The sequence below is a fragment of the Tauraco erythrolophus genome, chromosome 6 (assembly GCF_009769465.1).
Source record: "Tauraco erythrolophus isolate bTauEry1 chromosome 6, bTauEry1.pri, whole genome shotgun sequence".
NCBI lineage: Eukaryota > Metazoa > Chordata > Aves > Musophagiformes > Musophagidae > Tauraco > Tauraco erythrolophus.
In genome coordinates this window covers 3,866,339-3,881,902 of record NC_141470.1, presented here as the reverse complement: position 1 = coordinate 3,881,902, position 15,564 = coordinate 3,866,339, and the positions used below count along the sequence as shown (strand labels likewise).

General features: G+C 41.4%; 1 protein-coding gene across 1 annotated transcript in view; it reads right to left on the bottom strand.

Annotated features, from left to right (window-relative positions):
• HSD17B12 (hydroxysteroid 17-beta dehydrogenase 12) overlaps positions 1-15,564 on the bottom strand; it is a 94,445-nt gene that overhangs the window by 40,857 nt on the left and 38,024 nt on the right. Inside the window, exon 3 of the mRNA XM_086612823.1 lies at positions 12,782-12,857. Coding sequence (XP_086468949.1) covers positions 12,782-12,857 — 76 coding nt within the window. The remainder of the gene's footprint in view (positions 1-12,781; positions 12,858-15,564) is intronic.

Here is a 15,564-nt window from a genome sequence, read left to right as displayed (position 1 = left end):
AACGTCTCCAGGGATGGAGCATCCACCACCTCTCTGGGCAACCTGTTCCAGTGTTCTACAACTCTCATGGTAAAAAATTTTTTCCTAATATCCAATCTGAATCTACCTCCCTCTATTTTAAAACCATTACCCCTTGTCCTATCACAACAGGCCCTCCTGAACAGCCTCTCCCCATCTTTCTTGTAGGCCCCCTTGAGGTACTGGAAGACCGCTATAAGGTCACCCCAGAGCCTCCTCTTCTCCAGGCTGAACAGCCCCAACTCTTTCAGCCTGTCCTTACAGGAAAGGTGCTCCAGCCCTCTTATCACCTTCGTGGCCCTCCTCTGGACCCTCTCCAACTGGTCCATGTCTTTCTTACGTTGGGGGCTCCAGAACTGCACGCAGTACTCCAGGTGAGGTCTCACGAGGGCAGAGTAGAGGGGGAGAATCACCTCTCTCGACCTGCTGGCCACGCTCCTCTTGATGCAGCCCAGGATGCGGTTGGCCTTCTGGGCCGCAAGAGCACATTGCCATATGTGCTACCATATCCCTAAGTAGTTCATCCACCCTATTCTTAAACACATCCAGGGATGGGGACTCAACCACCTCCCTGGGCAGCCTATTCCAGTGGCTGACAACCCTTTCAGAGAAGAAAAACAAGTTTAAACAAGACCCAAACACCATCCTCACAAATTTGCTCAGTTGGTACCAGCCCTTTTCCTCTCCATTAGGATTGCTACCAACCCGTATTTGAAGCCTTTGGAAATCACTACACGGATACTGAAAGGATGAGGTAAGGGAAAAAAAAAAAAACCACGCAATCTGAAGATCTAATGCTATAAATAGAAAAGAAAAATGTCCTCACATCACTGTTCAGAGAAAACCTTTCTTTGAGCCTTCAGAAAATTAGCAATGAGCCAGTATTTAAGGTAGTTACACAATATGCCCACGAAAACACACAGTGCTTTGTGGACAGAGGGGGGGTAGTACAGTGAATAAAAACATATCCAAAGTAGAAGATTGCCCACCAGCATGGCCAGAGGACACAGCCTTTGTGTGGCCGCTCGCTGCAAACACACGAGACCACCGTGCCCCCACAGATGCCACCCGCTGACCAAACCCTCCCTCCTCGTTCCACTCCAGCATTCCGGTATCTCATAACTTCTGTGGACCCCACGCTCCATCCCAGAACCTGTGACAGGTGGGATGACCCACTACATCAGAGATAAGACTAATAGATACACCTGATAAAATGGTTCCACGTCAAAGGAAGATGCAAACGGCATGAAGTCGCTTCTGCGTGAGCTTGTCCTGGTAGTCAGAGCACACGGTGCAGAGGAGAACAGGTGTGTTCTGCTCTGTATGAGCAATGGAAAAGCCAATTTCCTTGATCTTAAGGATTAAGACGTTCTCAAACAGATGGGCTAGAAGAGAGAGTAGTGTACATCCTTGTTTTATCTGCCGAGATGTAGTGTAACAGAGAAAGTAACAAGCAGCCCATGTCCTAATCCAGGATATCTAGCAGTGACCGGATTCTTGTCCAAGAAGAGACAATCTGAAACTCCTTAATGGAGCTTTCAGCGTGAAGACCAAGAGGTGCTCAGGAGCCACAGGGAGCAGAAGAAGGGTATCAAACCAGTTTTTGCAGTCAGCAGCTAGAGGATATGAAAGAGTTGATTTTATCTGCCAGCGCGTCCAGCATTCCTGATGATATATCGACAAGCGACTCTGATGTTTCATCTTCGGAGCTGGTACTTCAAATGCTTCTTAGCAGGGGACTGAATATTACCCCACCACGTTATCAATAGTTGTGGGGACCAAATATCACACCACGACATTATCAATAGTTGTGCAACAGTCAGCCATCACCCACCCAAAAGGTCTAAAGGATCAGAGAAGTTCAACATTGACACACCAGTGTTTTAATCATCTCATTTACTGAAAAGCACAGGTGAGATCTGTATTGACCCTACAAATAAGTTTTAACCCAAACTTGCACATGTCCAGTTATTTTACAAGGCCTGTATGACCTTAGCCAAGAATTCTGGTAATTTAGCAAGAGACCAACTATACACAACAGTATCCTGGTGATCTAATAAAATCAGACATGATCTTCTGTAACCACACCATCATTTGAAAAATAACTTGTTGACCACAAACAAAGCCTCGACACAACATCTTCACAGCTGTGGGAAGGCTGAACAAACCAATGGTCGCAATGGTGATAGAGCAGGATGGTACAAATGTTGCATAAGACAAAAAGGCAAACTGACCTTCTGTAGAAGATACTGAGATGGAATCTCTCAAAGATCTAGATAGCAACCCAAGAACAAAGTCAGACTGCAGAGGCATAGGCATGTCCCAGACCAACACCTATAGAAAAAACAGCTGTCGTGCCAACAAAGGTAGTATAAAAACACCACACATTAGAAGGGGAACGTAATATAATAGAAAAAAGTGCTGCTTTTTGCATAGGTGGTAAAAAAGAACTGACCTCCTGAGGCACGTTCCCATTCTATGCATTCCTGCGCAATACAGGATGAAACAGTCTGGAAACAAATAGGCCATGTTCTTCATCAGAAATACAAGCACTTTTACGGATAACCCCTTGAAGAAACACTACCTTTGGTATCCTCAGAAGAGGACTCCAAATAGTGTCTCAAACTTGATTAAGAAGCCACTGTTCAAAATAAGCATAAAGACATTTAAGCAGTCATTCCAGGCCTGTCCAGAGGTCCATCTACACAAGTATTTGCTATTCTGTAGCAGATAAAGAGGAAAAAGGTATAAAGAACAAGGAAATAGCAGTGTTTCCTCAATTTATTATCCCAAGGTTCAGGTTTGTTGCTCAGAAGCTTCCTGAGCAACACAGACATACCATCAGGTATGTCTACCCTGATGGCCTTTAGCCAGTTCTTCCTACAGCCATTTGCCCCATCACTGCAAATCCTTACACGTTTTCAACACCGACAGCACCTCACCACTGCCACGTTTTTTCCATTTCATAGATTCATAGATTTCTAGGTTGGAAAAGACCTTAGAGATCATTGAGTCCAACCATCCCTAATCCCCATTAAACCATATCCTCGAGTAAATCATCCACCCATTTGAACCTGCCATGAGCAGAAGTGACCAAATTTCAAACTAGTGTGCCTGGATCCATTCTGATTGCTCCATCTGATGTTAGATTTTTGAACTGCCATCTCCTCAGATAAACAACATAACAATGTTTTTTCCTTTCCCGTTCCTGTCACTGCGCATTGGTTGATGACTCAGTTTGACATTGTAAAATCAGAAACTAAATTGTCAAGTTCAGGATGTTTATTAAAAGGATACTCGTGTATTCGTACATGATTTAAGTCATCAAGAGCTCACAGGAAAGGAGTATCTACTTTTGCACAGATGTGATACTAGTGTTTACTTACAAATGCAAGGATGAAGGCTGCTAAAGAGCAGAGAAAGCCTAAGAGGTCCAGAGGGGACTCCCAGTTCTACCTTATGATGGGAGCAGCACCTCCAGATGCCAGCAAGATGATAAGTGAAAGATGATGCAGCAGAGAAGCAATACCCAAGGAAGACAGACTGATGGAACTGAAACCACGCAGTTCTGCAAGCAGGCAGCCAAGCAGGCACACCTGAGGCAGCAGGGAGCTGAAAACAAAGGTAAAGAAAGGACAACTCAGTGGCAGAAGGCACACCAGCACCATCCCAAGCAATGGCTGGAAAGACAAAACACTTACCTGATTTCTCATCTATAAGATGGTTAGTTACAACCTCATTAGGTGAAGCAAAAGCTTAATTAACTCCCAAGGCCAGAGAGGTGTCTGACTTCAAGGAAATGCATCCAGTGGCTGGTTATGCAAAGAAAACACTAAGCTAAATGATCAGGCAAACTAGGGCACACCTCTGCTACTAAAAACATTCAGGTGCAAAATAGCACCACACTACCTACAACACCAGAAAAAAGGATCACACTGAAATCTAAAAAAAAAAAAAGTGGAAAGGTAACAACTGCAGTGAGCTACATCCTAAATAAAGACTAAAAAGTGTTGTAAAGTGGCTAAGAGGTAAGCATCTTCAAATTTAATTTTTTGGAAGATTGCAAATAATTCGAAGCAGCAGCCCCCATAAACTGACATCTTGGTTGGCAGGCTAAGAAAATGCTAAGGAAGTGAAGTTTTCAGACACAGATAAACTGGACTTGAAAGAAGGTTCCCCCAGAAGAGTAATCTCGTGTACTTCCATGAGAAAGCAAACAGACCCTGGTCTGGTGGTCAGGAGAAGCAGCTCAGTTCACCTGACAGCAGCAGTCACGTAAAATACTGCCACCACATCGACGTGGCACAAAGCAACTGCTTGCAAAAACATAGAAGGAGTCTCCCTTGGTCTTTAGCTTCACGAAGGCCAGAGATGCAAGTGAAGCAGCAGCAAACCACCTCTCCATTCTTCATCATACAGGAGTGGGAAAACTTGGTTAAGTAAAGAGATTCAACTCCATCCGCAAATAAAGATGTCATCTTTCCAGTAGCACTGCAGTGGCAAAACTCACCCTAATCCAGGATTCAGTCTCCAGAAAGAGAGTTTGTAACCTTTCAGTTAAGGGCAAGAAGCTGAGAGATGAAAGCAAAACAGGAAAACCTCCTGTTTTTTAGTACTGCATCCATGCAGGGCAGAGATGAAGAAGAATTTTTAAGACTACAGAGTGGCTGCAGATAGCTCTACAAAGTCTTTGGGTGTTGGTTTTTTTTTTTTTTTAAGGGAGAGCCATCCATTTTGGGAATGTATCAAATTTGGGATTTCCAGAGTTCACAGCAGTAGCACGCCAAGCATCCCGTATGGCTGGAATCTGTTTTCCAGAAGGACCAAACACGTTCAGACTGGTGAGAGCAGATTGTTATTACGCGCTGATAATATTCACCATATAGAAGTGTGTTAAAGCCAGCTGGGTCTGACAAGAAATAGCATTTTCTGACCATTTTGTAGGGACTTAAGGATGCAAGGAAAGAGTTTTGCCTCTCAGCAGAACAGAGACCAGCTGTTAATTACAGTTCTGAGTTACTCAATGAAGTCCAAGATAGTAAGACGTGGGAAAGGAGATACAAACCTCCCCCCACAAAATCAGGCACAGTGAAATTCAGAATTACCCAAGGAGCACATGGATACTTATTAGGAAAAAAGAACAGAAACCCTGGAGAACCTGCAATATTCTTTAGGAATCAGATCCCAGTAGCACAGGTAACAGAAGGAGGAAAGGCAATCTAGAGCGAAACCTCTGGACTCTTTTGCCACACGCATTTTATTTATGTTTTAATTACCAAGTCCACAGACAAACCAAATAACTAGAAGTCTTGCCTTCCTGAGGGAATGACAGTTCCCATTTGTGTAGCTGTATCAATCCTTGTCCCAAAAGACAGATCACACTTCTGCAAAAGAGGGAACAAGAGAGATAAGGGCCTGGAGAGCAGCACAGAAGATGAAGAGTCAATGCTGAACCTTCATCCAGAGGGATGCTGCACAGCAGAGACCTCCTGCAAGAGAACATGAGTGTTTGGAAGGGGAGCAGATAGGCAGCAACAGATACAGTAGGATTTTTATTATGATACATAAGCTATAGAGCTTTATATAACTCTGAAGCAGAGTACTAGTAATCTGAGGAATAACAAAAGTTGCAGGAAGTTGTAGTTAAGAGAAAGCTCTGTTTGGATCTGGTTTGGAAAAGAAGTCTCCAGGTAGGAATGCCATACTGTACCAGTTTCTGAACAGCATAATAAGTTGCCTGCCTACAATTTAACATAACTTGCTATGTTTCAGCACATTTTTTTAAATCGTGTGTATGCACGTTTGGTCAAGCACTAACAAACAGGTTCAGATTCCTTTCATTCAATCACACATGTAAGGGAATTCCTTACATACTGCACTAGTTGTCATTTCATAGATACAGCTTCCTTAAAAATAGTGAATATTTTAAAAGTCTAATCACATAGAAATATAGAATGGGTAAAAAATGCCAGACCTTATTTAAAAGGACACCTGTTCTGGTGGTGAGGCACTGGCACAGGTTGCCCAGAGAAGCTGTGGCTGCCCCATCCCTGGAAGTGTTCAAGGCCAGGTTGGATGAGGCTTTGGGCAACCTGGTGTAGTGGAGGGTGTCCCTGCCCATGGCAGGGGGGCTGGAACTAGATGGTCTTTGAGGTCCCTTCCAACACAAACCATTCTATGATTCTATGATTTAAAAGGTTACGAGTCTGTCAAACAACTTTAAGTTTCAACATGCACACACACAAGTCAATTCCTCACTTCGTAGCTCTCAAAGACAACACAGCAGAAGATGGATCTCAAAGCCAAAGTCCACAAACCCTTGAGCCACAGGGGACGTTTAAGTTTTTAATGTGTATAAGCAGCACTGTTAACTGCAAAACATAGGAAGAAAACACATTTTAGTAATACTTGACTCCATCTGCTCCTCTCTCTGACTCCCATTACATCAACATATATTCCAGCTTCTCAGATACACTTAACCAAGTCAGAAAAACATTCTTAGCAACGCATAGGATCAATCAATAAGCCCATTCACCCAAATATTATGCTCAACATTGTAAGCTTTCCTAAATCAAGCTTGTCCTAATTACATAGCCAACGAAAAAAAAAATACAAAATCAAGCAGCCTGTACAAACAGCTGCAGAGGCTGCCAGCCAAGGGGGCTGCACAGTCAAGTCATCCCAATGTTTCCAAACGTCGACGTTATTTCAGGCAGCCAGGCAAGCACAGCTTCCATGCTCACCACCCACATCCCTCCACTCCGGTCCTTATTGCCCAGCTGTGGCAACACGTACACGTGATACACAGATACATGTAAACACGATTTTTTCCATCACTTTTTGCAAATAAAAGTCTAAGTTCTCCAGTCCTATAATTATTAGAACAGTAATGAATTTAAAAAAAAAAAAAACAAAAAACAAAAAACACTTAAAAAAAAACCTTGAGAGTGAATTCCAGAGTGACCAGGAGAATTACTTAATAAGAAGAATATGAGAGTCACTTACAGAGACTAAAAGGTATGATAGTATGGATTAATAAAAATTGTGCCCTTACTTTCAGGTCAACTTCAAAAAATTTAAATCAGTCACTCTGCATGAATTAAAACAAATCAAGAAAGTTAAAACAACTTCTAGGCTAATTCAGCATGATTTTTTTCTCCCAGATAGTTTCACCTGCATTCAGCATCACAGAAAAGTGTTTACTGTAGTCCAAACACAGACACTTAAAAGCAGTTTTCAGGGTTCTCCAGAGTGTTACTTGTAAGGAAAAGTACATTGTTAATTAGTCCATGTCTAACACAAAGCAGTATAATGCCCAGTTCAGCCCTGGAAGCATTGCACATGCTGAAGCAGTTACACAGCAAGCATACTTGTATATTTTAGTTGCTTAATTTTTTAAATTGTTTATATATTGTATATATTCAGTGATTTTTTTTTTTTAAGTAATTTGTTGTGAAAAACAGATCAACTCAGCTTCCTTTCTCTATAAAGAATTACTAACTAGCATTAATTATTTTCCTCACCACAACATATTCCTGGAAAAAAAAAAAAAAGCCATAATCACCGTTTCCTCAGCAGAGGAGTCTATGGGGGATGTTGTTTACAGCTCTGACAGATAAAAAGGGCCTGGTGTAACGGAACTCAACCTGCTAAAATGTGACAAGAGACCAAAATCTGCATCCACAGAAAGAAGCTGGAGGAGGAGGACAGCACCGTTTGTGTCATCCAGCCCTTTCCTCGTGCCGGAGAGACCGTTCCCTGTAAAGCCTGGTTCTTCAGTCCAGGTTTCAAAAGTACTAAGTCATCTGCCCCACCGATCCAACTACCTCGTGTAAAACACTAGGACTCAGACACCATTAGGTCCCAGTTAGTCCTGAACCTATAGACACAACATACAGAGCATCTGAGGTGTGTGGAAGAGACTATTTCTGCTGCAGTTGATATTCAGAAAAGGAAACCCAAAGCATCTCATTCCCATTTAAATAACCTTCACACATTTCTCCTCCTGGACTTTATGGGTTTACAAACCACCAACACAACAAATACTGCATAGAAGCACTCTGGCAGTGAGGTTCACAGCAAGCACCACTTCCAATCCTTTTTTTCTGGAAGAGGCTAACTCAGTCTTTGCCAGGTGTGAAAAAGCACCGTCTGGTAGAACTTGCCAGAACTTTCTTAAACTGCTTTTCATCCTTAAAAGCAACTATGACGACACAGTCTGTTACTCTGAGATAAATGAAGTCCTTTTGCAAGGATGTCACTGGGCATCTGCAGAACATTTCACTCATGGCTTGTCCTCCCTTGTTGCTGCCTCAAAATTCTCCTAAAAGGTGAAGTAGTCCTAGGGCTGCATCTTGTAGCTTGCAGGACATCTGTCAAATGTTCCTCTCTAAGCATTCTGCTCAGTTTCTTCAAAATAATCCAGGCAAAATTTCACTGCAAAAATGCAAGAGAAGATAATAAAAAAGAGCGACTAAGGTGCGGGGCCGGGGGGGAATAACCACAGAAGCAGGATGCTTCTTAAAGACAAAAAATAATTAAAACCCCACATTTAAAAATAAGCTCCCTTCCCAATTGCTCTATGTCTTTTAGATGTTCTGTTGACAGCATTTGGGGTTCATCTATTTTATTTATTGACAAATTAATAAAAATTAATTTAGCTTGAATCCTCTGTCAGCTCTCTGCAGTGTCTGACAACTGCTCCTTTATTAAGTAGCTGACACCATTCAACACAAAACCACGGGAATTTTCTTCATTCATCCAGAGGAAACTTTCTTCAGAGACGAAAACCGAGAGCTCATTTTGAATCAAAGATCCTTACGCTACAACTTCACGTGAAAGGTGACTTCAGTGCATTAAAACAAATCCAAAGTATTTCAAGCCATTTTGTCAAATCTAAGAAATACAGGGGGATTTCAAGTGTGTCAAGTTGAACCTGGCTCAGATGATGGAAGGCTGCAAACACGTTAATTTACCTTGAAACAGGTCACTAAAGGTCAAAACAACTGCCGGATTCAGTTAGACTTCAAGTTAAGCTCAAGAAAGTGAACCTTGTCATTTTGGTGGAAGAAAAGCAGAAGATGATGTCCCCTTCCTCACCGAGTTTGTCTGCATTTCAATCTCCTCTGTTAAATGCAAATACTCCTACCTGCCAACTCAAAGATGTTGAGGAGGATCTACCAGGGTATGGAGTTTTGGACGTTAGTTCTTAAACAGTATGAAAAGCTTAGAAGACCATGTATTCCAGTTAAACAACCATTTGTGAGAATTCACTGCAAAAAATGTGATTTTTTTTTTCCAACCCAATTTCTTAGGAGCTAATACTATCACCTGAGTATGTAATTCTAACAACCACCAACTTTAAAGCAGCAAATGGGAATTTACTTTTAAGAGAGTTTTGAATTATACAGTAACTGATGACAAACTCAAAATCTCCTGTGTTGCATTTATGTGCACTTACCTACAAGTTAGTAGGTACTTACACCTGCAAGTAGGAACACTACTTAGCTACAACTGTTTTTTCTTGCCTCCCACAGCTCATGCACAACTCCAGCACCTGTCCTGTGAAGCCACCAGCTAATCATGTACATCAATAACAAATTCTTGTTTTGAAAACTTCCCTACAGGCAAGCTCTCTTTAAAGTGCTTTCCCTGCTTGACTGGTCTTCACTACATTCTCCATACTGCAGCCCCTAGGAAATGAGTTTCTACAGCAAAGTTCTTCTCAAGTCTGCTCAGAACATACCTATTGGCAGCAGCGAAATAACTGAAGCTTTCCTGCTTCTAAATCCATGGCTCTTGAAGCAACTGCTGGCACAGAGCACCTGAGATGTCTTGGACCATACTAATTATCAAATATAGCAAATCAGGGAACAGCCTCGTTACATGGCATTCAAATAATTGTCTCCATTCACAGTGAAGTTTTCTTTCTGATCCTCCCTGAACCTTTGAAAGTGTCTAATGATGTAACACAACAGACACTTCAAAAACGTGCTGGAACAGTGATGTAGCATGAACTAAACCAGACCAAGGATCTTGCATAGTGACCCTAGTCAGTGTCTTTGTATGAAAACTTGACTAAAAGATGACATCTGCTTCCATAAAACCTATGTACTTCTATGCAAAGGTGGTCCATGACCACTGAAGAAGAAATCCAAAAATGCTCTTTTTCTCTGGGAATACAAAGCAGAATTTCCCTTTCATGGCAAAAATAAAAACATCCGACAACATCTAAGCATTGTACAAAAAAAATTTAGCTTTACAACATGCTTGAAGACACACTGGAAAGTCTTCCAAAGTCTTTAACTATTTATAATTAATACACTACTTTTTGTTGGTCAAACTGAGCCACAAGTTCAGAGCATCTAGCCTTCCCGTAGCATCGGTACAGTCAGTTTAACGTACATACACACACAAAAATTCCAGACCCAGGTCAGCTGGTTTTTAGCATCCAGAAAAACAGATCACTACTTCCCTTAATGGTGGTGGGTGTACAACTTGTGTTTTGTACATAGATATCACTCCTAAAATAAGTATATTCTAAGAGCACAAGAAAATATTCTTCTGAAATAGAGTGAACATACCTGATCCTCAAAATCCCTCTCTTTGTGGCAGAGGGCATCTATCCATTCATTGGGATGAGCAGGACTGATCAGTGAAAATGAGGAAGGAACAGAAAACATACATGGCTCACAGAATCCAAAGAACTGGAATTAAACAGCTATTCATCCTTAAAGTGATTAAGGGTCATTACTTAAGAGGAGCAAGCTCATATCAATTTAAAGAACACTTGCTGGACCACCATGAAGAAGTTTAAAGCTACCTCAGGAGCCTGCAAGGGAAACACCCAAGTAGTTACAGCCTTAGCTCTAAAAGTCACCCACCTTACACATGACAACATCTGAACAGACTGCAGATACCACGGGAGCCTGAGTATAAGAAAATTCTGCCCAGCTAAAACCTAGCAGGATCTGAAAGTGTTTGATTATGCTGACTATCCTAATCCTTCAGCATATGCCACGGTGAACAAGGTGTACATTTCAGCAGCTCGGTGCTGTCAAAAGAAATGTTCTGAAAACCCAACGTGAGTCATCTCATTTCAGAGCGGTTTAGGAAAGAAAGCAGAAAAATGTTTGGGTGAGGTCTAACGGTAATTATGTATTACAGGCTCCTCCACACAAGTACATCTACTTATATTTTTAAATCTGAAAAACTCCCCCAGCAGCTATCGTGTAAGTGTTGAAAGCTCAAAGCAGCAGATTTATCTGTCCTGTCAGTATCACGTTTAATTCCCAAGGAGCAAGAGATTTCCAGACTGGTCCAGACAGGGCTATGACCGCTTTCAGGAAGCTTGCCACTTCATGCTTAAGTGTTCGATTCCAGAACAAGATATTTGTAGATACTTCTGGTAGTTACACTTAGCAAGACGAATTTATGCAGCATAGTAAGAAACGTGACTGCATACGCCCACACATGCAGCCACCTACCACCCAGCTACTGCAGGGAACCACCAAAAAGACCACCTCGTTGCAGTCTTTGCAGGATGCTTCAGCACAGGACAGTTTGTTGAGGCTTGATTTACAGATTCTGCTTTACAGTAAAGCTGTGCCACTAACAAATTTACTAAAAAGTGTTAAGAAACTCAAGGCAAAATAATGTATTTATGATCTCTGAAAGAGAGCAGCTCTTGCAATTATCTGCATTATGTGCATGAATCATTTTAGGAAAGTCTAAGCAAGACAAGGGAGGGCAAGACAGAAGCATAATCTTAAAGGTTTCTTTACCCAACATCATGATGTTGAGAAACCTGCTTTATAATAGACAACTCCTCCTCCTGCATATCAAAAAGCTCTACACACAAGGCTACATTTCTCACTTTATCTTGACATACTCTGCATAAACTAATCACCTTGCATCAAATCTGCCTTAACAAATATAGATTACAAGAGGAATTCTTGTGTGTTATGGTTATACTTTGCTCTGATTGGAAAAATTCTTTGTCAGCAGGAGACCTGAGGGAGCTTCCTCCTAACTGAACCCCTACAAATATCCATTTTACATTTGTGAATAGAATATTTAAGTTGCCCCCTTATTTTTGCACTACAGCCATTCACGACACACTTAGTGAATTAACAGTCCCTCATACAAGTTCTTCAATACATTAACTCATTCTCTATATTCCTCTAACTATGCACACTCGTGATCCCAAAAAAAGCTTACAGCTCTCTAATCTGATATTTGAGCAGTTTTATCCAAATAAAACAAGAAAAGGGAGGAGAAGCAAGCTACTCACAGTAAATCTATACTAGGTAACACAATCAGTAACATAAAGAACATTTTCAGCAATTGAGTTGCAAAGCAACCACCCCTATGCTGAAGCCCATGAAATCAAACTTGCTTCAAGCTGAGGGAATATTCAGATGGAGTAATGGCCACATGTTTTCTTCCTTATTGTCATTTTAGACAGCTACTGTGGGGATAGGTGGTATTTTGGTCGGATCTGGTAACTTGTTCTTATGGAAGACTAACAGTTTTAGAAGTACTTATTCCAGAATTAAGCTCTCTTGTTCTCAGAAGTTAAATATGAACACCTGTAAAATTAATCTGCAAGGACTTCACTTATATCCATAACATTCACACTGCACACAAGAGCAAACCTTTTCCAAAATTAAAGCTGTATATATTAGCACATAGGAAATTCACATGCAATTGCATTTATTTCTAAGCATGCCTGTGAAGTTTAGGGAAGAAGTTTTCAACTCACTTATTTCACTAGCAACCTGGTCCAGCCTTTCTTTTGACCTACTGATCAGAGCCACCTTCATTCCACGTCTTGCTAACTGCAACAAAAGAAAACAAGAGGTATAAGAACAATCATAAATCACTTTCAAGTTAGTATCCTAATTAAAGGAATTGCATAATTTGTCAAACATCCCAACAATATATGACCAGCAAGTTTGAAAAAATTACAATTTTAAATAGAGATATGAAGGGGTAAACCAGGACAAATACTTCCACGCTACTTCTTACTTGATTCCCTTTCACAATAAATTTATTGTCTTCTCATTCATTCAATACAGGTGTATAGGCACATTTGTAAGATAGAAAACCAACAGTAAATATTTCACAGAACTTTTACAACACCTCTGAAGTCAGAGGAAAGAAGTTATTATCCATAATTAAGTTTAACATGCCAAGTTAAGATATCCATGGTTGCTTGAACAACCATGTTACAAAATTACCCCAACATGCAAAACTTTCTCCCTTTAGTCAGGCTCTACTCTTACTTTGTATTAATCATAAGTATAAAGATTAATTTACTCATGCAGTTCTTTCAGGGAAGGTACGTAACGGAAGCTGTGGCCAGAGCATATCCTGGTCATCAGATCAGACCTACTGCTGTAGGTTTGTGATGTGATTTAACAACTTTATTTTAAAAAGTGTCTGCAGAAAGACAGCTATATACCTGAACTGCTCTGCAATGAAAACAACCAATGTGACTACTGCAAGTCCTCGTTCCAGTGAAAAGTAAAACCAATGTAAACACCAGTGACACTGCCCTTCAGACACTTAACACCTATGTCTGAAAAACAGGTAGGTTCCCATTGCTTCAATAAAACTCCTTCACTGCCTTAGGAAGCATAGGAGAACAGGTCTTAAAGGAAACCTAAAAAAACCCTAAAACCCATAGCATAGGTACAACCTAAAGTGACTTAATCTCATCTACCTTTCTAGCAGAAGCAGGCAAACCAAGAAAGCTTCTCGCAGACAGAAGAATGACAAAGTTCCTCGGTGAACTCCGTGCTTCACTCCCGTGTGTGATCACTAAGCAGAAGAAATCTCATACTAGATCTTTCAGGAACTTCAAGTGAGGTGTGATGAAACCAAAAGACACTCATGCCAAGAACTGCTAACAAACCACTGCCAACTTCGGGGTTATGGGTAATTTACGCTTTCTGCTCAAGGAAATGACCTAGGGTTATGAGGATGATTGTCTAAAAGGGATGAACACATCCACCTCCAGATAAGCACCTGGCTCCCTGGAATAAACTTTTCATAAAGCCAAGCAGTAGGTTTGGAGGGTAGGGGGGAGAAAGGAATAATATAGCACACTCATTCCACAGGATCAAGGTGGCAAAGGCAAAAACTTTATCTGTGTCTCAGTCTGTGACACTGAGGACAACCTGAAAGTAATCTGCTCCAAGTCTGAAATAGCTGTGGTCCCATGGGGCAAAAAAGCTCCAGAGATATTCCTCATGGGTGCAAGCTCCAGACTGTTGACACGCAGTTTGCTTGCTTGCAGCAGTCATAATCTCTGGGCTCAGAGATTATGACGGATTACGACAGATTATCTCAGATTGCTTAAGTAGGTACCTGAGCTTTAAGTATTCAGCTGTACTTGCCTTAAAAGCTGAGGAAGCAAAGCCATGTCAATGCACCCCATCAGCAGAACCTCAGCACCTTCAGAGAACTTCCCCCCCAAGAGTGAGCTTGAGACAAACCGTTGCTATGTTGACGCTCAACGGACACACTCTTGAGAAACGCACCCGAAATCTGGAAATGGAAATCCATTTGCAAGAGGAATTGTCTGAGTACAGAGCACATAAAATGGCCAAGGAAGGGCCTGTCAGTAGGAACAAATAACGCTTAAGAGAAGTCATCAAACTTGGAAAAGATACGGTGCTCCACAGCAAGTTCAGTTTGAGTCTGATGAAACCAGATCGGTTTCTACTGAGCGCTCTGAATTCACTGGGAGAGGCCCAGTGAGTGGAAAAGAACCACAACATTCCAAAGAGCAAGAACGATCCTGTGAGATCCCAGTAACTAATTACGTTTTTGTTATATGAGGAACAAGGAAGACCCAGTTGCTTTGTAGATAACCTGTCATTATTCTCAGATCTTTGCCCGATGTCCCTAGGGTCATGAAAAGGCTGAATGACAAGACCTTAAAGCTAATCCCAACAACTCACCCAGAGTAGCAAACATTGGGAAGATGCTCTTGCAGTCTAAGGACTGATGCAAGCAAGAGCCACCATTCTAACGGAGCTGGTGGATGTAGCGGTTTGATTTCCTTAAATCCCACGTTAGTAACTACCACGTTTTCCACTTCGGTAGTGAAACACAGCTGCTTTTAAAGCCCTTTCTCTCCAGGATGGAGAGTAATGTCATTGACAGCCCACCAAAGCAGAGCTAAAGCTCTTGTTACAGTCGGTGTAGCAAGAGGATCTACAAACAGCAATACTAAGCAGACGTGCATAGCAGAGTACACAAGGGGATCACCACCTCTAGTTTATCACTAGCATAAAAATACATCCCAGATCAAATTTAAACTCATGATTTACAAAAGTGAACAGCAGACAGCAAGAGAAAGGCAACAAATTGCGACTCCTGATCATATCCTTTAAAAAAAAAAAAAAAAAAAAAGAAAGTATGCTGCTTTGGAATCCAAGACTGGGCGAACATTACCCAAACAGAGAAGAAGTCTTGCATTTACTATGGCACTACCTTTTGTGAAGGGGTCATCTAGTGATGAAAAGGATACAAGTA